Genomic DNA, 26,204 nt, shown 5'->3' with positions numbered 1-26,204 from the left:
ACCAAATTAGGACCTACCAGTTGGTGGCAAAAGTTTACTTTTTATACATATAAATATAAATAAACATATGTAGATTTTATATTTAATTATAATGTTAATTATTATTATTATATTGGTAATTTAGCATAAATTAAGCAGTAGTTCAAATGAGCCTGATATTTCCTGAAGTGCTTGGGCAGGTGAACTTGGAATTCTAATTAATAATGAAATAGAAATAGAAATAAAGAAATAATTCACAAAAAACGTGAAGATTGACATTTGCAATATTGATAATATTATTATAAAAAACAAGAATGCACAAGAACGACATTTCGTAAAATCTGCAATGATTTAATACAATTTAGTCAAATCAGATTTTCATAGATACTTTAAGTACAATCTTTCTGTATTAAAGGCTTTTAAAATGTGTAGGTCCACGTATATAATGTAAATGAGTAGTTGTGCTTTGTTTATATAATTTACAAAGTATTAATATTATTAGCTCCTGCTAAAAATAAAACAGGTAAGTAAATAAAAAAATAGGACTTAAGTTGACATCAGTGGTGCCTTTCATCGATGTCAGTATGTGTGTTTTAAAACCTGATCTAGAATCAGTCTGGCTGGTGTCGCACTGGTCACATGACCCTTCTACAGGTCACGTGATCGGCGCTCCATTCTCGCCATTTTGAGCACAGAGTGAAGCACTTTTACAGCCCAGGAATAAAATCTACGCGTTACAAGCACCGAGGCCAAAGATCACACAGAACTGCTGCATCAGTAAGTAGCGCTGGGATGAATGTGACGGTCGCATGACCGATCTGAGCTGTTTATTAAACGGTACAGGTGTTTTTTCACTGCTCACGTTGGACTGTGTATACATGTGTGTGCTGGCAGTGCTGGTGTCAGAAATGTCCTGCCCCTTTCTCACGTTGCGTATCCACGGTAATTACGGACACCATGTTCTCAATCATCCACAACTTCTCAAGAAATTACGAATATTTACTGAGTTTGATTCGCACGTGTTGAGTGCCCATCAGCAGGTGTCTGTCAGTTCGTCATATGTCGATATGTTGTCGTACAGGAAGACGGATCGTATTTTCCAATCAGTGTTCGTTTTTATTTAGGCCCTGCTTTGCAATACAGTTTTTTAATGGTTTCTATTAGAATACTGTCATGAACGATCAGCTTTTCACCATCGTTCCTTTATATTATAACTGTTGTTGTGTTTTGGTCTTTACTCCAGTAGGATTCAATGGTGCACATCTCACCTATAGAAATCAACACGTCACCAGTAGAGACGCACAGAGACCATTATACTGTAGCTCTATTAAAACAATGCAATTTCTTTTATAACAATTAAACCTATTATTCCTATTGTTTATTCATGTCAGCAGGATATCGCAGTGCTTTCATAGTGTTTCATTATGACATTATGTAACATTTTTAAATTATTTATTTGAAAATAGAAAAATGCACAAAACCAAGTGCAGTGTAACGATGGCAAGTGTTAACATGGGTATGTGCTACACGTGTCTTTGTTTTGGTCTGATGTCATTCTCTTCAACTTCCCTTTTGCTGTAGTTCAAAAATGCAGAACTACTATATTGAAATAGTACAAGTGGACTGCGAAAGTGCTGAGTCTATTGACATTGTTTGATGATGACAATATTACAGTTCAGTTATTTCTTAAACTATTAATATTACCTCAAGACAGTGAGTAGAGTAACAGCATACATTTAAATAATATACATTAAAGGCATGGTTACAATTTTGTAGCGAAGTTGTAGCATATAGCTTCTGCCCTTCTGAAACCTTGTATCTCTATATTATGAGATTTATTAGTCACCCCTTAGGTTTGTCACTAGGTTTTGCAAATATCTAACCAATACAAAGTATTTAAAGGAGCCTGTAGAGAGATGTATGGCTTGATATATTAACAATGGCATCGACTTAAGCGTCTGTTCAAGGTAAACATGCATTCAATTATAAACTACCTTCTTTAAGACCGTTATGAAGACTATTTAAGACATTATCTACCATTATCGTATACTTTATAGATTATGAGGATATACTTATAAACACAAAAATAAGGTGCTTGTTATAATAAGGTTTGGTTATTTATTCTGTATCAGAGCACATGTGAATATTAGCCCCCGTCAGCTGAGAGAGAGAGAGAAGATATTAGGCTACTGGTGTTGATAAATCAACATCAAAAAGTCAAAATCGGGATCAAATATATTTTATGATGTCTAACAACATTGTGTATATATATTAAATTCGCAATGATTTTGGTTATTAATATGTGTATGTATCTTTGTATTGTTTCTGACCAACAATATTAAAATGTATGAAAATACACCAAAGAGCGTCTGTATTTTCCTTCTTTATTATTTTAGCATAATATATATATATATATATAGTTTTATTCCTGCAGTTAAAATTAGTGTTACAGTTAGGGTTTTTTAAAGAAATAAAAATATTTTATGTTTTTTTAACAACAATTGCTAGTAGTGTAAGGCTATTACAACGTATTAAGCCATATGTCTCTCTTTACCCTGAGTTCCCCTTAAAAAGTGCTTGTCAACTTTGACAACATAGAATATAATCATTTAAAAGCAACATTGTATTTCCATTTCAAACAATTCGACAGTGAATTTGGTCATACGCGGTTAAACAAGGAAAGGGACGATATCAGATATGAATTATTTAAATCAGTCCTCATATATCAAAGGAAGAGGTTAGGTTACTGTATTGTCATAAAACACCTAATCTACCATGAAAAAAGAAACAGTTGTACTGGACAGTAACCAACGGGTGATATTTTTAGCTTTGTGAAGTAGTGTCTATTCTTGTACAAATGTAGGGAGGGCCTCTGCAAGTAAAGAGACATAAGGCTTAAAATGGATGTCAGACCATTCCAAGCACATTCTGTGAGCTGTGTCATTGCATAGATGCCCTTGTGTGACGCTTTATTCTTCTGTGTTATGTGAATTTGTCTGTTTTATTTTCCAGGAATGGAGGACAGCAGTGGTATTGCTGTTCTCGTGCCTCAGCCTAGATGCCAGCAGGATGCCGTTTTCATTCCTGACCCACATCTTCACGATGGCAAAGACCAGCAACGGCAACAAAAGCAGGCTGCTGACTCTCTCATTCAGGTCATCGAGAAACTCAGCAAAATTGTGGACAAGCGACCCCGGCGGTGCACGGTTTCTGGGAAAAAGAGACCCTTGATGACTTGTGCTTCTGTACCTGTTCCAGACAGCAGAGACAACCCGAGTGGGGCCACACCTTGTAAGAGAACCCGAGAGCAGAGGAAGGACCACCCGGGAGCGGAGTTTGAACACAAACCTTCCGTTCTAGGCACTCGGACTGTTACTTGCTACCAGTGCAGTATGTGCCGATTTATCTCGCCCACGTTGGAGCTGTTGAAGGAGCATTTGCAGTGCCATGACGAACAGCACAGTGACCTCATTCTCATGTGCTCAGAGTGCCAATTTACTTCTAACCAACAAGAGGAGCTAGTTGCACATATAAGACTTCATCTGGAGGAGGGGGGGCATGCGAGAAACATCACAGAAGAGCAAGGGACAATATCGGCGAGGAGGAATGAGCAAGGGATGACAGTCTTGAAGACTGAATCAGAGGATATATCTACACCTAAGAAGTGGTACAGCTTCGAGACAGGTAGGTACCGTTGTCTCATCTGCAACTACGAATGCAGACAGCAACGCAATCTGAAGACCCACGCGTGGAGACATGCAGGCCTCGTTGACTGCTCGTACCCTATATTTGAAGATGAGACGGAGTGTCCCGATACTCAGACAGTACAAACGCAAAGCTCTAGTTCTCCTTTTGCTCAGACAGGAAAGGAGGATACCAGTACAGCCCTTGGCGGTGTTGGTTTTAAACCTCAGATGGTGCATGGTTCATCCAGTCTCCGGCCAGAGCTGTGTGCCTCACCTGAAATGAAGTGTGATGGGGAGACTGGAGCTGGGAAATCGGTAGAGACCAAAAACCCTGTTACGAACCAAATTTTTTCTATTAAGGACTCTCAGGAACCCGTATTGGAGGTCCAGGTAACCCCAGAGGCGCAAATGGAGCTGGAGTTAGAAACAGAGAACCAACAGGGAAGCTCTGACAGCCTTCTATCCTCAGCACAAAAGATAATCAGCAGCAGCGGCAATAGTGCAGGCCACGTCAACGTCATTGTGGAACGCCTCCCCTGCGCCGAAGAGCCAGTGTCAAACAAGCCTTTGCTCCTCAGTCCAGAAGTTGGAGGAGACAAGACTCTTCTTGCCTCTGAGGAACCAGAGTTGGAGAGCCAACATCACCCTGTATATTGCAAACAAAACGAGGAGTTTAAGGATGTTGGGGATGGCTGGAATGGAGATGATCGACAACAGAATAAGGAGACAGTGTCTTCAGGGTCTCACTCAGATGAAAATGTGCCACCAGTTCGGAGAAGAACTCATTCAGAGTCTCTACGGCTGCATTCTTTGGCAGCCGAGGTGCTGGTGGCCATGCCCACGAGGGCCCCTGAGCTTAACAAAATTGCTTTGAAGGGTGTGCATGGCTTAGATACGCAGAACCCTGACACGGGCCAGAGAATTATAGAGATTTCTACTACAGGCCCCAAGACAAACTCAGGAGAGCTCACTGGTGTGATTGGAGATGCAGGTCCTCTTCCTAACCTTCAGAGTTCAAAAGATCCAAAAGATGTACTGGTAGGAGGTCCACCTAATGCTGGCATCAGTATGTCTCTTTTAACCGTCATTGAGCGACTGCAGGAGCGTTCAGATCAAAACACGTCTGATGAGGATATTCTGAAAGAGTTGCAGGACAATGCCCAAAGTCAACATGGTGGTGGAGTCGCAGGGGTTGTTGCTGGATCTACGGATGTTTCCACTACAGAGGGTCTGGTGGAGTATATTGCTGGAAATGAGAGGCCGTACCGCTGTCGACTGTGCCGTTACAGCAGTGGGAACAAGGGCTACATAAAGCAGCACCTCCGTGTGCATAGACAGAGGCAACCTTACCAGTGTCCCATCTGTGAGCACATCGCCTGTGACAGCAAGGACCTGGAGCGTCACATGATCCACCACTGCAAGAGCCGCATGTACAGCTGCAAACAGTGCAGCGAGAGTTTCCACTACAAGGTGAGGATAACTGATGCTTAACTGTCAGGAAGTTTTTTTTTACATTTTCTTTAATTTGAGATTCAATCTGAACTCTTTAGTTGGAATACTGTGAAGAATATTGTTGCTTGAAGAATAACTATTCTAAAGGTAAGAGACTCAACATTTAAAGCGTTGGTCTAAAAATAATTTTATTGCCTTGAAATTATAAGGTTCTATGTATAATTTTTATCAAAATTCAAATATTATTATTCTTAGACAACCTATTTACACTATTTGGTATTTTCTCTTTATGTTGTGTACATTTTTTTTTTTTTGATGATTTATGTATAACCATAATCAAAATGTACTAGCAGTGAATTATACGTAAACAAGTAAAATGAACACAATCAAATTGGACTGGAGGTCCAATTTGGATTTTAAGGTCTTAAACAAGTGTTAAAAGTGTTCCTATAGATGGTTTCCAAGCAACAACATAAACAAAAATTACTGTGCATGCGTGTGTTCGTGAACTGCACTTAACTTTCGGTACACATTCGAAAATAATACAGTGCCTGTAGATTGTTTCTGATAAGAATCAAAAGAAACCGAGAAGGAACGTTACTTGGCTAAGCAACCCTCCATTATTTTGAATTAGACTGGAATACCAAGCTTGACTACAGAGAACGGCTGGATCGGACTACAGCCCTCTACTTCCCGGGTAGATGATGTTTCCATTCTGAGTGCTTTTAATAACCCCCACCCAAAGGAATATGCTAAAAAAGGGGCGAGGGCTTCCTTCGAGAAGAGGAAGAGCCGCTGGAGTAGGTTATCAGAGATTTTAAACATTTGACTGAGCTACGCGCTAAACCACTTTCTTCACAGTCCTATACTTATATTGTGTGTGACTTGGTTTTTAAATGTTAGTGGGGACCTAAACCTGAATGCACACCAGATCATGGGGAGCCGTGGCACCGTGGGCACTAAAATTGAGGTCCCCGCGGGCACAAAAGCTTATAAATTGTACAGAACGATCATTTTTGATAGTAGGAAAATAATTGCGATCTCTAATAAAGGCGTTTGCTCATGCACTAATAGACCTCCATTACACTTTGATCGATCCGCATGTTTTTAACTGATAAAGTGAAGTTGATGCCATTGTTACTGTTTATTGGTAAAAGCCAAAGTTTATGAATACAAGTGAGAGGAGCACCGACCAATCACAACAGCTTGAAAAGGCAAGGCAAGGCAAGTGCAATTCAAAGTGCTTTACATAAAATGATTGACAGAAAGAAAATGTATCTTTAAAGTGCAAATGATTTAAGATCACAATTTTTTTTTTTTTTTTAAGAAACAGTAAAACAGCAATAAAATGGATTTAAAAATGTTAAAAGAATAAGAGCAAAATAAAAATAAATTACAAATAAAAGTGCAAAAGCCAAAGACTGGGTCCTATAATAAAATTAACATACATCTCAATTCAACAAATCGTTTATTTATTACAAGAATTATTCAATAATATAACATTATAAATGAATATTTACATAAATTAGACACTAGCGGGACCGATAAACAAGACCAGACCGGAAGTTAACTGCTCTCTTGGCGCACAATTCCGATGAAACAATTGTCAGATAGTTTTTACAATCTGTTTTAATTTCATTCTGAAATAAATATATCTAAAAAAAACATTAAATGCATAAGCTATGGTTTTTACTTAGACTTGAATTATCTTTTACAATTAGTTGGTAGAAAAGTACATATTTGAGCAAGCTTCAATCTTCCTGAATTGAGAGCTAGGATTGGAATTCCTAATATTGGAGTGTAGTGCTCCTCCATCGCTGCTTTATTAATAAACTTGCTCCTTATGAAGAACTGATGATGTTTTTATTAATATCTCACCCAGAGTCAGCTGAGGAGCCATGAGAGAGAGAGACACGGGATTGATGACATCAGCAGCACGCTGACCCACGTCACTGAAAGCACAGTAACTGTGGAAGAATCAGAAAAGATGACAGATGAAGGTGAGTATGACCTGTTTTGTCCCTTTAAAACAAGGGAACAGTGGATGCAATCAAAACAGCAAAAGACTAAATGTTTTGTAAAATAGTTATTTAGTTTAACAGGGCATTTAAGTATAAGATTTGTTTTATTTTGATAGATTTGTTTGTTTTTGTTAATTCGCAAATGTTTATTTTTTTTGTGATAGTTCTTCCAAAAATTCAAGGTTTGTCATCATTAACTCACCCTCTTGTCATTTTAAACCTGTTTGACCTTCTTCCGCTGAACAGAAAAAATAATGTAAAGAATGTTGGTAAACGAACCATGGCGGTACCCATTAACTTCTATAGTATAGACACAAAACCAATGCAAGTCGATGGGTACCTCCGTTGTCCAATTACCATTATTCTATAAAATATCTTCTTTTGTTTTCTGCATAAGAAAACAACACATACAGGTTTTAAATGAGAGGGTGAATAAAAGTTGACAGAATTTTTGGGTGAACTATCACTTTAATTTGATAATAAGATTATTTTTCGATTTAGAAAAGGTGGTTTTGAATGGTAATATCACTGTTTTCCCCCTCTTTCCTAGATCCATCCAGTGAACAGAGCAGTTTTAAATGTGATGTATGTGACTACACCAGTTCCACCTATGTCGGGGTGCGCAACCATCGGCGAATCCACAACTCTGATAAACCATACAGGTTTGAAAAAGTTCTACTCATGTTCATTTTACATAAGGATAAATGCTTAAACCTTTAAAATCACAAAGCATCACTTTTGTTACAGTTTGTATAATTCAAATTTACTGTAGCAGAGAATGAAAGCATCACCAACAATCACCACAAGGGCGCAGCAATGCTCTGGATATGTCTTTGCTGCCTTCACTTGTAAAGGGAACAGGCTTGTGCGGTGTTTATGAAAGATCTCATCCTCTTAATACAAGCACAGATATACAAGCTAGTTTGCATAAAGGCATTAGTCTCCCATTACGGTCTCTTTGTATGTGTAGACACAACTTGCTTCAGTTTTGCTCACCCAGGATAATTTCAAACGGCATCGTCCTTTTAACACAGCTGCGCAATTCATTTGAGGTCTGTGAGTGCGCATTTACCCAGAACAATCCTTTGAGTTAAGCCTCTCCGTCAGACTTTCAGTGCTCTAGCACTCCAAAAACGCAGCCTCACAAACAAAACACAAAGTACCGCGGTATCTAACAACACCCGACCCCACTTGACAGGTCCTCCAGTGGGTTTCATTTAAAATTGAGCCTTTTGCCTTTAATTGCGTATCGCGTGATCTCTCTAGGTGCTGCAGCTGTGACTTTGCCACAACTAATATGAACAGTCTGAAGGGCCACATGAAGAAACACCCACAGGAACATCAAGCCATGCAGCTGCTGGAGCAGTACAGGTCAGATAGATTATACATACAGACAAATGGACATTGTAGAAGAGATGGTACAGAACAGTCTTCTGCTGGGAGATTTGTCATAATTTTTATCTTGTGTCACAGGTGCTCCCTATGTGGTTACGTGTGTAGTCACCCGCCATCTCTCAAGTCTCACATGTGGAAACACGCCGGAGATCAGAATTATAACTATGAGCAAGTGAACAAGGCGATCAATGAGGCCATTTCCCAGAGCGGCCGGTAAGAAGGGACTATTCTTCATTATTATTACTAATAGGCATGGACATCTGACACGTTATATGTCTGGTCCAGATGTACTGAGCTTACAGAGGATACTGCCTTTTAAGGTGGTATGCTAACAGGGATAGGATACCTTATAAGTGATTTGATTTGAAACACTATTGTAACTCATCACTAGAATCAGTGTGATGCCCTAATAAGCATAAATATACACTGCACACACAAGGATTGGGTAAAAAATGGATTGAACAGTTGAATTGTTTTTAATGAATAGTCAGCCTACGTCGTCTTGTTCTTGTTTTGAAACAGAGCTGATACTGTATGTTCCACCTGAAAAAGGTTGTAAGTTATTGTCAGAATGAAACTTACATGATAAAAACTTTTTTTAATCATGGATTTGTATTTTTTATCAAAAGTGTACGGCTGATGAAAAAATAAAAAATCTGAATTTACTGTTTATCGTTAGGTAAAAGTAAACCTGCCCATCTCGATTTGACCAGGCTAACATAATTTGTTTCTTTTCTTTTATATCTTGGTATGCAGATCACCTATTTTGCCTCTGAAATCAGCACCTGAGACTGTGGTGGAGCGTCCATATGTTGTCTTAAACAGAAAAGACAAGCAGTCATTTGAGATGGCTTCTCTCACAGGGCCAGTGAACACGGGCACACCGGAGGGTAGCCCTGTGAGATCATCCTCCAGCGGGACTGGGACTGTGGCATGGCGCGGCGGCCCGGGGCAGTCGCGGCCAGGTATGGAATATTGTGTGCTGCTTTTCTGCTGCTGTATCTGTGGATTCGAGTCCACCAGTAAAGAGCAGCTGATGGAGCACATGAAGCAGCATGAGGGAGATCTCATCAGCATCATACTGAGCAAAGAGCAGCAGGGAAATCAGTCGAAAGAGATGAGCAGCGGCCAGTGACCCATCACACATACTGGGTTCCTTTGTTTCAGCACAACTTTACTGTCAAAACATCTTTTCGTCTCCTCTTTTTTCCTTTATGTCCTCCGTCCTTCTTTGTTTCTTTCTCAGTCTGTGTTAGTTTCTGTTTGTTTTATTGACCATGGACACAACATTTCAAGAGATTCAGTGTCAGATCAAGTATAATTGCTATTTCAGCACAGGAAGGAGTCATTTCATTGTGAATTATGCAAATCGTGATTTTTTTCCAAAAACATTTAATACCTCATCGGTTTAGAATATTTTCTGCATAGCGAACACACATTATGAAACCAAGGCAGCTTCTTCTGTTCACTGTATTATTATTTAAATCTATAGTTCTTATGTGCATTTACTTTTAAGTTGGCACCTGCCATGCCATATTTGAAAGTATAGATGCAGATTTCGTTCATGTTCTCAAATGTGTGTTAGTGTTTGCATTTTGATATTTATCAAACTAATTTATTTTTATATGCATGTTCCCTCCCGTTATGTTTAGTTTGGTGCTATATGTTCTGCACTTAATAATGAGTGGAGAAATCTTTACTACGAATGTATCTTAATACTGTATATAAACAGTATATTATTAGTTTAATTGTTTTCTGATTGAAATAGCAGCACAAGTGTAAAAACTGGCCCAGTAAAAACTTTTTTTATGCTACAAAGGGCTTGTTCTTACGAGGCTTTATTATTGTTATTATTCATATAATAATCCAGTTATTACAAAAGTTAAAATGCCAAAACTTGAAGGCTTGTTCTCATTCTATTTTTTCTTTCATGTTTTTCTTTCCTTTTTGCAGTACATGGATAAATGTCACACACAACTTTTTTCTTTTATTCAATTTTATACTGCTGTAATCGCAATGAAAGCCTTTACGATTCATAACTGGGTCATGGGTTTGAAAAAATGTAGTTCTATATTTTTGCTTGATCACTACCTCTGGAAATTCCTAGTGATAACTCTCTAATTCTCGATTTGACCTTAGATTCCTTCAATTTGCCCCTTATATGCTTCATATCTACCAAGGGAGATTTGCATGCACTTAAAGTTTGTTATGTCAACAGTCTAAAATGTAAAATTAGTATGATAAAAGGGCATTCATAATTCATGCAGACGTGTCATCGCTCAGTATCAGAGAACTTTAATCGGAGAAATTTAATCATAGGAATTTACATACCAGATTATTATATTCTAAACCTAATTTACAATTCAGACTGCAAGTGTTACAGAAATAGTGACGTGGTCTGCATATAAACCTTGTAGTCGTCTTTAACATATGCATCTTAATGATGAAAACTAATACTCGGAAACCTTTACCAGTTTTGACATTGCTTATCATTCATGAAGAACTTTTTAGGATGCATTTAGTTATTTTGCATGTGAACACTTCAAAGCCTTGTTATAAAGTAATGCCAGCAAAGAGAAATTGGTCTTAAAAGAGCTTATTTTTGCGTTCCAGCTGTTGTGTTTAATTTGGTTCACATCTATTGTGTGACGTAGCAAATTAATCAAGATCCATTGGAATTGGCAGGCATTTTGTTCATGCGGTGTCCCGACAACATGTTGTATTTGGAATTTTAGGTTTAGTCTACTCTATTGGTTGTTTATCTACATATCTGCTAAGAACAATTACAGTGCATCTGGAATGTATATTTTGTATGAAGTTTCAAGTAATCAGCACCTTCATTAGGAAGACATAGTTAATAGATTTGATAATCATACATTTCTGGTAATAAGAAGAGGATCTTTGCCACAAGTGTGCCTTCCGTTTCAACAGCCTCATCATTAATAGATATTTTAAAGAAAAGATAAGTTTAGAGAAAGATCTTAAATCTTAAACTAAGCAGTCTAACTGTAATGAGTACAATGACATTTTAAATCCAGACCTTTTCCCACATAACATGCCCTTAGAATTTTGGGTGCAGGGTACTGAAACATGGTTTTGTATATACTATCATGTTATACATACTGTAGAAAACTGACATTTTTAGAGATTATATTTTTTAAAGTTTATAAACACTACAGAAAAGTGATCAAATGAATCAAAAATGACATTTGAAAAAAAAAAGGTTTTGAAGTGAGTGTAAGGGAACTGTTGGCATTTGCATCTGAAAACAGGCACATTACAGGACGCCATGCCAAAAGACGGAAAGAGGTTTCAGTGTTTTACCGTTTAAAGGCCTTTCAGTTTTTTTCCCTGTCAAGTGCTGAGGGCCCAGTTTTGTATTAGTGTTTTGTTCTCAATTATTTATTTGTTGTTCTAAAACTGTAATGTTATGATTTTTGCTAGTGTATTTTTGCTAATAAAAATGAATACCATATGTCATCTGAAAGTGTCTTTAATTTGTTAGGGTCATTGTAAGCCTGAAACTTTCAGAAAAGCAACATAGCAATTTAATGTTAGCGGATACTATTACTTGCAGCCTTATGCTTTGGTCTTAGAACTGACATTTCCTCATATTGTGTCTCATATTGTATCATTTTAGATGTCTGACATAATTAGATTTTTTATATTGCAGGCACTTTCAAACTTTTTTGTCTCCTGAACCTCTTTGACCTTAAAGGGATAGTTCACCCAAAAAGGAAAGTTCTGTCATAAGTTACTCACCCTCCGGTTATAAACATGTGTAAATTTCTTTGTTCGGTTGAACACAAAGAAAGATATTTGGAAGATTGTTCTGTTGATCACATTTTTTTTTAAGAATTTAGGAAAACAAGGTTTTCTTAGAGCACCTTTTTCCTACAGTAGTCAATGATGTCCCAGAAATCTCAGTTGCTAACATTTTTTAAATATCTTTCTTTGTGTTTAACAGAACAAATACATTTATACAGGTTTGGAAAATGTTTAATAATTCATGAACTATCCCTTTACTTATATACTTGAGGTACCTCCTAAGATTTTAAAGTGGAGGTACAGTGTTTCATGCATTCTGACTTATTTACAATGTTAAACGTGCTGGCATCTCATGCTTGACATGGTCGACTTGTCAAAAAAATGAGTTGGACGTATGATGGTATTTCTGTGCTCGATAAACGACCCCCAGCGATCGTATCGATTTTTTCGAACATGAAATTCCCTTACGTAACAACTTTTCTAAGTCCCTTATTGGACAATTAGTGAAACGTAGTAGGCCTAATATGTCTGTGTTTCCGCTATCGGTGGGGCCACACCAAAAGATAACCGCGCCGATTTCTCCCCTTCCGACAGTCCTAGGTAAAGTCTTATGATCTTAAAAGATTATGTTATCAGATTTCCCTGTTGTATGATGTGTGTTAAGAGTGAATGAACCTGAACGGACGAACACCGGAGCCGCCCCGATTGCGAACCTTTAATATTCAACATGTTGAATATTTAGGATCAGAAATCCTGATGTGTGGGGGAAACCCAGAGGACAAATGCACAAGAACTCTGCTGATTGTGATGTGGAACAAAACAATACCAGAAAGCCAGCTGACAGAAGTATAACAACCCTAGGTATCACTTTAACTAACCCTTTTCTTTATTGTGTCAATAGCATTACAAATACTATCTTCGCAGTTACAAGTAATTTTGATAAAAACCAGGCCATGTGCAAGTGACGGTAGTGGTTGGAATCCGAGTGTGCGGATGCTCTAAGGTGGAACAGAAAAAATAGGTCCAGTGGAGCTTGCGAAGCCATTAGACTCTTTCCAGTTGATAATGTCAGCAGGTACTTTTTACAAAACTGTGTTAATATTCTTTTTTAAATACTGTGAAGACATAAATACAACAATATTTGAGATGCAATTAAATCATATCTAGTGCTGCTGTGCCACCTCAAATGCTTTAGGCGACGCTGCTTGAGCAATTTCTCAATGATGAATAATATTTTAATAATATATATATTAATATTTTGGTACATTGCATAAAAGGTTATATGTGCACACTTGTTTAAATTGAACACTTATATAATAAACAAAGCTTGTGTAAGCTTACACTGAAATAATAAACACTTTATTCTGAAATCTCGAGTGAATTTGCCTGTGTTCACAGTCAGGACTCAGTTTGAAAATCCTAAATTTAATCATTTTGATCCTATAATGTGTGGTGTGCTGTGACATGACAAAGAAAGAACACCACACACTATAGGAGCAAAATGATTAAACCTACTATTTTTTCTCATGTTTGTGGTCTCTCACCGTTTAAAACTCATAAGATTTAAAATAATATTTTGGTCTGGCCCCGGCATAAGGTACACAACACAAACTTATAGTAAATCACAGTTTTATTGTCTGCTCGTGTTGTAGTCCTGCGTTCAGGGCAAGCCTTTTTTCGGAAATAATTGTACAGCTTAGGGTTATATTTTTAAGTATATTTTATAAATGTGATCAAATTAAAGATTCTTCGAAGATATGAAGTACGCAATACTACTCTATAGGTACTCCATATTAATATGCATTTATCTATGAATACCTTGGCTTTAAAGTCCATGAAACGGAGGTTGTGATTATCTTCCTTTCCGTCGTGATGTACATCTGAGTGAAACATGCAGCTTTAAAAAAAAAAGATGGCGGGACTTCACGTCGCCCTCCAGTAATTGATTGGATGGTTGTAAATTGGCCTTATTCACCACCGGTACTGATTGGACAATCAGTAAAGTCCTAGCTCTTTTCAGGGCATTACATCATGAACAGAAGAGTTGTTGTTTAGAGGGGGAGAGGAGCCTAATGTTTTCGATTAAAGATTACAAGTGCAAGTGAATTAAAAATAAATATTAATAATAATTTATAGTACTTCTCACTGCAACACTGTTTAAGAAGATTACTATTATCATTTTTAATTACACAGTGACTTTAAAGGTAGAACTGGTAAGTAGATGTTTATGAGCCAAAGACAAATGTCTTCTTCTGTGCTGAAATATATCCTTCATAGAATCCAATTAAATTACATTATTTTTCCTTGTTGTTACATCTCCAATGGTGGTTATGTAGGAAAAAGTAATGTATCCTATAGAGGGTCATGCACCGTCATACCCCAAGAAGTTGAAATTATTTGCAATGTGTAAGTTTAGACTTATATAATTCTGGACCAGTTGTCATTCTTATTTATCCTTCATGTAACTTTTTTCTAGATAAAAATTCCTCACTAGCCAGGAGTCAAAGGCAAAGTGTCCCTGATATTTGAGGTATATTTCGCTTGGAGAACTGAAAAGCAGAGACCGATTTAAGGAGACAAAACTTTACTTGTTAATTTCCCATGAGATCCTGTTCCATAACCTCAGAAGTCCCGGTTTTCTGCTCAAGCAAGTGGAATCCTGAAAGAAAATGCATGAAGACTTTTCTATCATGAGAAAGAGAACATGTTTTTGGCCCTCTAAAATATCCGGACACATACTCAGATAGCCAGTGCATCACGCTTGAAGTTCCTCACTTTTCCAACTGAACATATCAGAGATAATAGAAGCAAGAGAAAGTGGAATAAGCATTCAACTGCAACCCACTGTCCCCTTTGTGCTTATCAAGGACTAAAGTCAAACAAACAAGTGCCTTCCTGAAGAACGCTTCCATTAAACATTTACGCTTTTCTTCACCCATAATCCTTTTCTAGCATGAGCGGCTTGCCAATTTATCTCTCGCATCTCTTTGATAATCTTCATTCCTTTCATGTCAAAAAACATCTTACTTTTATTTATTTTAACCAGAACCATTTGGATATTCTAGTCCATTTTGATGTTTAACTCATAAGCAATTCAATAAGCTAAACACATTTACCTCGTAAAGTATGAAAGTATTTAGCAAACTAGTTCAGTTAGGCACAAATGTTTATATGATGGCGACTTACATGAAGGACATAATTAATAATGTATTTTTCATTTGCCAAAGCATAGCGTGCCAAGGATGTGTTTGATGTTATCTCCATGTCTAACATCTAATGGGGACAAGGCTTTTGAGAGATTGACTAAACAGCTAAACTAACTCAAACTAAACTAAACAACTCAAAAACAGAAAACAATATCAGGGTGAAGATCTAATGTGCAGATATCTTTGTATTACAGTATTATTAAGAGTAGGATGTCGTTGTCATAAGCAATAAAATAAACTCATCCATCTTCTGTCAATACTGTTTATTAAATACCCATCTAAATGCAGTGATTCAGAAATAATGTCTTGAGATATTTGACTATTTTCTGCTTTTCTTTACTGAGGAACTCTGGTTTCCTCTGCCTGGATCAGCTGACTGAAAAACATGAGAGTTGGGTTCACATTAATGACAGTTTTCCTGATAGTAATAGCTTATAACCAGTTATAAAAATAAAGAGGTCCACAAAATGTGATTTTTTTCACTTCATAATCAAGCTGTCTGGTTAAATATTTCAAACAAAAAGAGATATAGTGTGCATGACAACTTTATAAATTGACAAAAACTGCCTTAGTGAAAACACTAAAGACTAAGCTTTTTTATGCACATTGCACAACCTAAAGGATAACAGCAGCATATGAAGAGGTTTCAACAGGAGCCAGGCTTACCATTGTGAGGAGATGGTCGATCTCACTAGTGTCTCTGTATGGACTCAGACTGTTCCACACAAATGGATGATATGCTTTCCTGCACAAAGATATTTATACAGATTGTATAGATTTTTTGGTGTGTTAGATGAAAGTGCTGACAGAGTGCACAGCACTGAGATAAGGATCTAAAGCAACAGAACATTTATTGCTTGGTGTGCGTCTGTGTGTTCCTATCTGTTTTACACATCATAAAACCTGCCACTTGTACTACACACTGGATTTCCATTAGTTCAGAAAAAGCAATTGAATGACCTGCATGGTCCTTGTGCATTGTGTATATGCTCCAGTGCAACTTTGTTATGCCAATTTATGTCAAGGTATAGACCTTACAGAGAAATTTTAAGTGCTAAAACTATTGAATTAGACCACCGTACCCAAGTTTTTTTTTTCAAACAAGTCACAGACAGTTCATTTCTATGGTTAAGATTATGTCTGGCATAAGTCAAAACTTTCAGACTTGTAAAACTGTCCCTTGTTTACCTCTCAGGGCGCTGATCCAGATGTGCCACAGAGATTCTCTGCATCTCAGCTTTAACATGGTCCAGCTTTTCTTTTATCAATTGAGTATGGGTATTGTATTTGTGTCTCGCTGTGGTACTGATGGGTTTTGGAAAATGGTTCTGATTCTTTCTCTGGGGCCCGCTGGGACTTACATCTGTGGAAATATGTGTCAGGTTGGTTAAATTCCTATTGATTCTTCTGAAGATATGAGAAGGTGTTGTAAAGCCAGTCAATGCCTGAATAAATGATTGAATTTGTAGTGTATTATTTTTATGCACTTGAAGCAAATAAGAAAAGGATTAACGTCAACCAACAATGAATGACACAATGGTATAGATCAGAACATCAAATAGTTTTTACGTTTATCCAAATGACATCACGTTTTACTCTGCATTGTTGTATGGCCGTACTACACCTGTCACACTTCAAGTTTCCTTAAAGGTTCTTTGTCAACGTGTATTGGTCCTGAACATTTCTGTTACAGAAATTATTCTTTGCTGTGTAAAAGGTTCTTTAGAACATAAAAAAGTGAGAAAGAAATTGTTCTTTTAAAATGCATGACTGACAGGTTCTTTGAAAAAAACAATGTGGTTCTGCAAAAGGCCCAGTGTTGAAATTAGCGCCATCTAGGATTGAGGTTGAGAATTGCAACCAAAGGCTCACTGAACCCCTCCATTTCAAAGCACTATGGTGTCTGACTCATGGCTAAGATGTCGTCACGTTTTCACTTTTTTGCCAAAGGAGATAAGGTTTTTACGAAACACACTCTGTAGAAAAGTTTCTCTGTTTAGGGCTAATGTAGAAACCACTTGGTGAATTCCATGCAAGGGGACCCACTGTGTATATGTAGAGAGAAATTGCTAATTTTAAGGTAATAATAACATAACACTTTATTATGTAAGCTCTTTTCACACCTCTAAAGACCTAGTTATGTATTTTACATTGTATTTCTGTAATAGATCCTCCAAATAAATTACACATTGGACCTTGAACCCTAAAATCTAATTGGTTGATAGAAATGTTGCTGCAGAACCATCAAACATCCATAAACATGTCCTGAGTAAATTATAAGAATTTTGATCCAACATACTGTACCTGAGGTAGCTGATCCCCTGGTTTCATTGTTGAGCCATTTTTCTGGCAAAGTTGTTGTGTCTTTGGTTGGAATACATGCTGATGAGTGTAATCAATAATGAATTAACATGAAGAAAGGTTATCCGCCCCATTTAAAATGACTATGACTTTTAGATGGCATCTATACACAATTACATGAGGACCCCGCAGGTAATAGCATACTTCTTTATTTCTCTTTATTCTGTAGTTTCATCATGAAATATAAGCTCGAAGTAGAGGGCAATTTGTTTTCTTTCTAATGAAAGTATCAATAGTTGGGCCACTTGCCTTTTAAATCTTCTCTTGATGTCGCTTTGCTTTCACCTTCACTCGAAGATGAGGAAAATTGAGACATTCTTTCAAAGAAAACTTTTAATTAAAATCATAATGCCATAGAGAGCTGTTGTTATATTACAGCAGACAGGAGTGTTCAGTCTTATTGATGTTGAAGGCTGATGCAGCCATAGCAACAGTAGTCAAGGTGCAGTCAAACAGGATTCGGATTGCAAATGCGGGTGATGCTTTCTGCATATCTAATGCATAAACTTACAAAGATTTACAATGGAAACCCTTTAAGACACCCTTATGATATAGTTTACACATTCCATGATACTGTGAAATTATGTAATACCTGCATTTTCTGAGTTTATGTATTACAAATAATTTTAACGAGTGAATTTATAAAAAATACATACACATCCAAGCACAAAAATGATAAGGACATCCAATATGAAACAAGCTTTGTTTATGGGGATACATGGAGGTTGTACAATTCCAATCAGCTTTCAGGTTTCCAATGTTATCATACTGTGTAACAAAAGTTTTCCTGTGGCTCAATTGTTAAAGAATGGCGCAAGCAAGGTGATTGGTTTCAAACCCAGGGCATTGCAAATAGTAAACAAATGTATAGTAGCCTACAATGCAGTGTAAGTCTCTTTGGATAAAATAAAAAGTACAAATGTCAATCAAATATATAGTCTGAAATAACAGAATATATACTGTATTTGGGCGGAAAACATCCAGATTGTAAACACAATTCTCATCACATGTTAAAATATGTTTTTTTTTTATAATTAGGCTACAGTTTGTATTTACTATACAGTTAAATTGTTACTTGCGGTTAATTCTAAAACTAAATTCTAAGTGTGTTCAGAGAGCTGTTTAACCAATAAGAAAATATGCCCCTGTGGCCCGGTGCAAGTATTCAACAGGTACCAGGAAGGTGAGACAGAGAGCTTCTGCAGGCGGATGGATGTGCTGGAAGCGCTCCCTTTTCTTTACGCTGCGGTGAATCGTGTATGCTATAAATCTACAGAAAAAATAAAACATCGGGGATGACTAAAATACCAATTACTGATACATTGTTATTGTCTTCAATATGTGTTGATTATACGATGTGATTTATTTCCATGCACTGCGAGCAGTGATTGTCCGTGAGGAGGAGGAGGAGGAGGAGGAGCCACCGGACATCCGATAAGGAACTACGAGCTTCAGTCAACGGAGACGCGGATGGGTTAGTGATTATTTATCTGCGTTGTTTTAGTGAAGGAAAGCGCACGGGAGAAGCAAGCAGCCTGTCTGTCTCCAACATGGGAGCGAGATGAGTGGCTGATGCGATCTGAGATCTCCTGACATTGTTGCTGAGCCGTGAGCAGGAAACGCCGCTGCGAAACACAGGCCTGCCAATGAATGAATGAGGGAACGAGATTAGCGCGGTGTGACGCTTTGTTTGTTTTGGATGGTTAAACGAGTGGTCCGGTGCGTTTGCTACAATGTTACTGTAATAAGCCGGACACGTGAACTGTTGAACTTAAGTGCAGGTCGTGGAAGTGTCATGATAGATGAACGGAGATGCATTGACATCCGTTAACGTTAGCTGTAGGATTTCCTGGATAACGGTCCCAGATCTGTATTGTAACCCGCCGAAGCGTTTGTCAATAGCGCAAGAGAGGCGGACTTGATTGAATCATTCTGTTTCATTGCTTGTAGATCGAGTTCCACGTCCATTGCATTGCAAACATTTGGCCCGAAACGGTCAGATCGTGAGATAAGTTTTTACTTGAAACGCCTGCCTTGTAAGAAGTGTGATTGGATGAATTATTATAAATTTAGACCTTCATATATACATACTTAGGCTCATATGCTATTGTATATTATTTTTGTCAATTATATTATATAAAATATATACATTGCATAGCACGCACTATACCATGAAGAAAAAACAATACCATCCTGCCAAAAACACCAGGAAATGTAACGGTTTTAATGGGAATTGTACTAGTTTTAACGGAGGATAAATTGGTGTCTACTGGTATGTGATGGATTCTACATGTATGTCTTATACATTAAATACATTTTAATACTGTATTATTTATATTATTAAAATGTCTGCTTGAAAGTGTTCTCAAAAATCCCTATTTATTCTTAGTACATTGAATTTTAATGTTCAATGTGGTTATTTCTATTGATTTCTGCAATATATTGTTATGCTTATGCAGTGTATCAAGCACATTTGTCATTCTTTTTCAACATATGCTTTCCTGTAGCTCAGTGGTAAGAGCGCAAGGTTGTGGGTTCTTAAAATGTATAGGATAATGCAATGTAAGTCGCTTTGGATAAAAGCATCTGCCAAATGCCTAAATATAAATGTAAATATGCTCACTATATCTTTTTCAGAACTTAAAGGTTGTTTTCCAGCATGACTGCTGTCAGACAAAGGAAGGGCAGCAAAGGGAAGGACCCGGGCCCCAGCATTCAGCACCTGAAGCCAGAATGTACAGCTGAATCAATAGAGAGGCTTACAACAGGTCAGTGCTGTTTCAAAGATCAATAAAAGTAATTGTAGGTCACGCCGGAACAAAGGAGAAGCCAGAAATGAAAGATGGAGAAAGATCATGTAAATCAATGCCAACGCTTGTGTAGGCCTTATGCAGGCCTGCCTATTATTTATTTAGCTTTCTAAACATAATTTAACTAAACTGTCTAAAAAAAGTCATATCCAGATCCACCACTTGCCAACCATCTATCCTACATCGACGGCTCATCTGCCATGAATGCTGACTTACATCTGTTCAGATCAAATTTGGGATTTTAGCACAGCTGGAATGCTCTATTGATATTTCTGAAACTGTGGTCTAGTAGGCTAGTATAATTTAAATGGAATTGTTGGCTCGCTTCTCTTTTTTAGCATGTGGGTTGTAAGAGTAATACTGCTGTCATTCCCTCCAGGTGGTTTCTCATGGTGGACAATATTGTGTCTAATCATTGGCTCAATAGTGGGAGTTAGCCTGGGCTTGCTGTGCTGCATCTATGTGGCTACGCTTCATGAAAATGACCTGTGGTTCTCCAATATAAAGGTAAAATACACTATTGTTTTGGTACACGAGTAGCGATGTGAAAATACATAATTTTATATGGATTTACTTTGAGGCTTTCCAAAATGTCAAATGTCTTTTGAGCGTTCTTTGGCTACACGTCTAATACAAAAAACAGCACTAGATTTGTAATGTGTGCTTACATTTTGCCGATGTTCCTAGTGCAAGTCTCACATACATTTCCTCCTGAAAAAGAATACTTTTCCATGTGTGCTGAATGATTATTTTTCTCTCCCGCTTTGGCATGACACTCACATAAACAGTTAGCCAGAGTTTGGGCTGTAGATCTTGTTATGACTTCCAGAGCTGAAACAGAAGAATCCAGCATTGCCAAAAAAGTTATGTCATGTTCAGTTGGATACACCAGCTTGTGTCCCAGATTCCTTATTAAAATGAAACCGATCATGGAAAGTTTAACCACATTTCCCAATCAGCTGTAGGTTTGTAGTAGATCAATTTCTTTTTATGCATGTATGCAATGTGACGAAGGCTTTTGTTCATTTACTGCTGCTTCTTTAATGTGATATTTTAATTTTATTATTTATCATGTTATAATGCAATGATTTGCCATGAAACTTGCTTTATAACAACACAGGAACGTCGTTAATACGACATCCATCAAGTTTTCTGAAATGTCATATGAACTTTGTTATTTTAGACTGGTTTCTGGTTATCCCTTTATGCTTTGAGGATATGTTTAGGTGTTACCATATGTGGAAATCATTACTGTATTCCGGATAAGTCTTCTACTTCTTGTTAATGTGTTTTCTTTAGAGTGAGGGAGCAACGTCAAACCAAGTGGTGTTTTTTCAAACAAAGACATCATGTTGGTTTGGTTTATATAATATTGAATGAGAATGAATACAAACTTACGAAAACCATATTTGAAAACTTTCTGATTGTCAAACTTAGTTAAATATCTTCATAGTTAATGTGATGAAGTACATCTGTGGTCCCTGTGCTGGGACACCAAATGTCATACTTTAAAAGTGAACCTAAGACCAGATGGTAAAAATTATTTGCAAAAAACTCATGTTTTGCAGTCATTACTCTCCTCTTTGTCTGCTTGTTACCACAGCCAAAACGTCCCTCTATACCACTAAGGTGAGCAATGCACCTAACACTCGGCAGCTTTTCAAGACATCTAACTCTCTTCTTTGCCCCCTCCTCCCCCGCCCACTTAATCTTTGACTGCGGAGGATTTCGCTGTATTTTTCACTGAGAAACCATCATCCATCAGTTAGTGCAGTCACAATACCAAATTTCAGTACCAGTCGGTACTAAATGTGACGATACTTGCATTTTGAGCGCTCTTTAACAGATTATGAAAGATCTCTGATTGGCTTCTGTTTCCAAGCGCATCGGATATGTATTGGAATGGTTACGCAACCAAACCCGGAAGCGTGTGAAATGATCATCGCATTGCACTGTCTACCGAGCGCTAACACAGATACACACGGAAGCGTTTGATTTTGACTTTGATCGACTTTCAAATGCTTCCACATATATCTGTGTAAGCACTCGGTAGAGAGTGCGATGCAATGATCTTTCACGTGCTTTCGGCTTTGGTTGAGCAAGTGCTCGGTAAGGAGCATTTCAAAGACATATCTGATGATCTTGGAAACACAATGACCAATCAGAGGTCTTTCATAATCTGTTCAACAACGCTCAAGATGATAGCGGGAAATGCAAGTATCGACACATTTAGTACCGACTGGTTCCGAAGTTTGATATCGTGACAACAGTACTATCAGCAAACAATTATCAGCACCTCAGACCTCGGTACACACTACCCTCAGTTCACTCATTGAATTCTCCTCTTTTTGCCCCAAAGACTGACACTGAAGTGACCAGACTTCTCTCCAGCCCCCCCACAACCTGCCCCCTTGACCCAATCCCCTCACATCTCCTTCAGGCCATATCCACCACAGTCACACCTGCACTCACACACATCATCAACACCTCCCTGCTCACCGGCACTTTTCCATCCACATTCAAACAGGCCAAGGTCACACCCCTACTAAAGAAACCCACATTGGACCCCTCTACTACCGACAGTTATAGACGTTGTCTCTCTCCTCCCATTTATTGCAAAAACAATTGAAAGTGCAGTTTTCAACCAGGTGTCTTTCTACCTATCCCAGAATAAACTACGGGATGACAAGCAGTCTGGCTTCAAATCCAACCACTGTTTGATTGACACTGTCAATCGCCAGATGCTGCTAACAACCCTGTCATCTCTAGTAATATCAGTCACTCCTTTCAGCTGGTTCAAATCCTACCTCTCTGGCAGTTCCTTCAGGGTGGCATGGAGGGGCTCACTGTCCACTGCTCACCACATGATCACTGGGGTCCCTCAGGGATCGTTGCTCGACCACTGCTTTTTTCCATCTAGACGACATTCTTGGGACCCATCTTACAGGCACACTGCTTCTCATATCAATGTCATGCTGACATCCAGATCTACAGATATCACTGAAGCAGCTTGCATTACAGTCTGCCTAGAAGACATCTCAGCTTGGATGAAAGAGCATCACATCCAGCTGAGCCCTGCCAAGACAGAACTACTTGTATTTCCGGCACACCCGATGGTGCAACACGATCTCACCATCTAAGTTGGCAATACCACAATCACTGATTCCAAAACAGCCAGGAACCTTGTAGTCATATTTGATGAACAGCTGGCCTTTAATGATCACATTGCAAAGACAACACAGTCATGCCAAGATGCCTTATTCAACATTAGAAAGGTTAGACCTTATCTCACTGAGCATGCGGCATGACTCCTTGTCCAGGCCCTGGTAATCTCAAGGTAGGACTACTGCAATGCTTTTCTTGCTGGTCTTCCTGCAAAGGCAGCTGGTTCAGAACGCAGCAGCATGCCTCCTCTTCCAACAGCCCAAAAGGGCTCATGTGACACCCCTTTTCATCTCTCTCCACTGGCTACCGGTTGAAGAGATTTAAGTCACTAATGCTTCAAAGACTATCACTGGATCTGCACGAGCGGCGTCTTTTATTACCTTTTCATAAGGCTAGTAAATCGCTTTCCTGCTCATTCTCCTTTACAACTCCTTCCTGGTGGAACATGCTTCCTAACTCAGTCTGGTCAACCACATCTATCATAACATTAAAAAAACTACTTAAAACTCATCTCTTCTGTGAATACTTCACAGACAAATTTGAAAAAAAACTTCTCTTTCTATCAACGGGTATTGGTTTAGCTTTTGTTGAAACTAGTAACTTTGTATTAACACCTATTGTATTATTGCTCCTGTATGACATATCGCTTATTACTCCCTAAACCCTCAGTAAGTCGCTTTGGATAAAAGCGTCTGCTAAAAGACAAAATATAAATGTAAATGTCAATTCTGAGGGAAGGCGATCGCATCATTTGCTTTAAGATGCAACTTGGTTGATTAATTTGTACCTGATACAATGAAGTTAATTTAAAGTGCCTTAAGTGCACAGTAATATTTGGGGCCACACATTCACACAGTTCTGATCTGTCTGGTTTATATTGTACAACATGTGTTTTGTATTTTATCTCCGGTCAGGTTTAAAATGAAGTCATAGTGCAACTGCAGTGTAAAACGGGAGGCTAATGCACTGTAGCTGGTGTTTATTAGTGTGCAAGAGTCACCTTTTTTCGGAACACTTGCTTTTGTAAATGTGACTCGCAGAGATTAGATGACCACACTTTTTATCCTCCATGTATTTCCTTTTTTTCAGCTGAAGAATGTCTCCAGGAGTTGTGTAAGGGCTTGAAAATATTATTCATTTGAAAATAAAATATAACATAAAAATTGCTTGTATTAGAGCTTAGTTTAGTAGCTATTCAAATGTTTCTATAGAGATCTTCCATTAGAAACACGGACGTGTTGCCTTTAGAGTGTTCCGGGAACTGGCAGAAAGTTTCACAGGGATTTTGTAAATGTTTTCAGCAGGAGTTGGTTTTACAGTCAGTTTCATCACTGATGTTTAAATCTTGCCAGACTTTTTGACCGGAGGCTTTTAAAGATTGTATGTGTCTCTTCTGGGACGCAGCAGGAGACAGCTACCACTGCAGCTTCTAAATTCATTGTGTGTGAAGTCACGACCAGGACAGTTCGACAACCACACTATTGTCATAGTATACAGTCCAATTGTTTTCACAAATGCGTTTAACCCTCTAAATTATGTTCCTAGTGTGTGTTCCTTTTTTACATCTTTTTTATATATTTTTTCCCCTGACTACCAAGAGGTCAGCAGTTGTGCGGCCCACATGCCTTCCTTCCTGTCTCAGCCCCTTTCTCTCTGATCACATGTGAAATGTTCCTCTGGCAGATTGCTGTTCGGTGCAGACTGAGCTTAGAATGACCTCATGAGGTTCTGTTTTATTGTTTTAATACGTATGCTAGAAGGTTTTGGGGCAAGTAACTCTGGAAAAGACTCATAAACAAAAGCTGGAGCTTACGGACAGAGTCAAAGAGGGACTCCTAGGATAGACAGAGCTCAATAATACTTGAGAATGAGAGTTCGTCGTGGGAGGAACAACAATCTGGATGATAACACACCGACCTCCCAAAAGAGACTGTGTATGGGTAACTTTGGGGGCAAAGACAATCTACAGGATTATAAGAGTGGGCAGGGGAGCGCGGAGAGGTGCCTAAAGCTTTCATGGTGTGACATTCCGGTGCAAAGCTGTTGGCTGGCTGTTGTCATAGCAGCGGGTTTGCTGTTGGCAGGGGTTATTGGGCTGTTTCATGCATGGTGTGTTTATTCTATACACGAGAATCTGCTATGGTTTTCACAACTAAAGGTAGGACCCGTATCGGTCTTCTGTTTTGTCTCTGGGAATGTTGCTTAGAAACATTAAGTGAATACGTGTCTCTTTGTAATCGGGATACACAGTCTCTGTCAGGTCATTCTTTGTCTGTATCTGATTTGTTATAAGACATTATTTTTTCTTTAAATAGACTATTGAAATTGACTTTTTCCTCAGCGTTTCAGAAGTTTTTTATA

The 26,204-nt window shown here is 38.1% G+C and overlaps 2 protein-coding genes across 8 annotated transcripts in view; both read left to right on the top strand.

Moving 5' to 3' along the window:
- Positions 1 to 643: 643 nt before the first annotated feature.
- znf507 (zinc finger protein 507) lies at positions 644 to 12,008 on the top strand. Its single transcript, XM_056752317.1, has 7 exons — positions 644 to 756; positions 2,992 to 5,135; positions 7,000 to 7,117; positions 7,689 to 7,800; positions 8,405 to 8,509; positions 8,612 to 8,746; positions 9,290 to 12,008. The coding sequence occupies exons 2-7, from the start codon at positions 2,994 to 2,996 to the stop codon at positions 9,666 to 9,668; spliced, it is 2,991 nt and encodes a 996-aa protein (XP_056608295.1). The 5' UTR covers positions 644 to 756; positions 2,992 to 2,993; the 3' UTR covers positions 9,669 to 12,008.
- Positions 12,009 to 19,046: 7,038 nt separating this feature from the next.
- Positions 19,047 to 26,204, top strand: part of dpy19l3 (dpy-19 like C-mannosyltransferase 3) — a 31,643-nt gene continuing 24,485 nt past the window's right edge. For 2 of the 7 annotated variants that reach the window (XM_056748487.1, XM_056748538.1), the window contains exon 1: positions 22,908 to 26,001. In XM_056748487.1, coding sequence (XP_056604465.1) covers positions 25,711 to 26,001 — 291 coding nt within the window. In that variant the 5' untranslated portion in view covers positions 22,908 to 25,710. The other 5 variants (XM_056748496.1, XM_056748505.1, XM_056748520.1 and 2 more) reach the window with 5 other exon arrangements.

The sequence above is a fragment of the Triplophysa dalaica genome, chromosome 1 (assembly GCF_015846415.1).
Source record: "Triplophysa dalaica isolate WHDGS20190420 chromosome 1, ASM1584641v1, whole genome shotgun sequence".
In the NCBI taxonomy this organism is placed as follows: Eukaryota; Metazoa; Chordata; class Actinopteri; order Cypriniformes; family Nemacheilidae; genus Triplophysa; species Triplophysa dalaica.
Note: the sequence above shows the minus strand (reverse complement) of the source record. Positions and strands in the feature narration are given on the sequence as shown.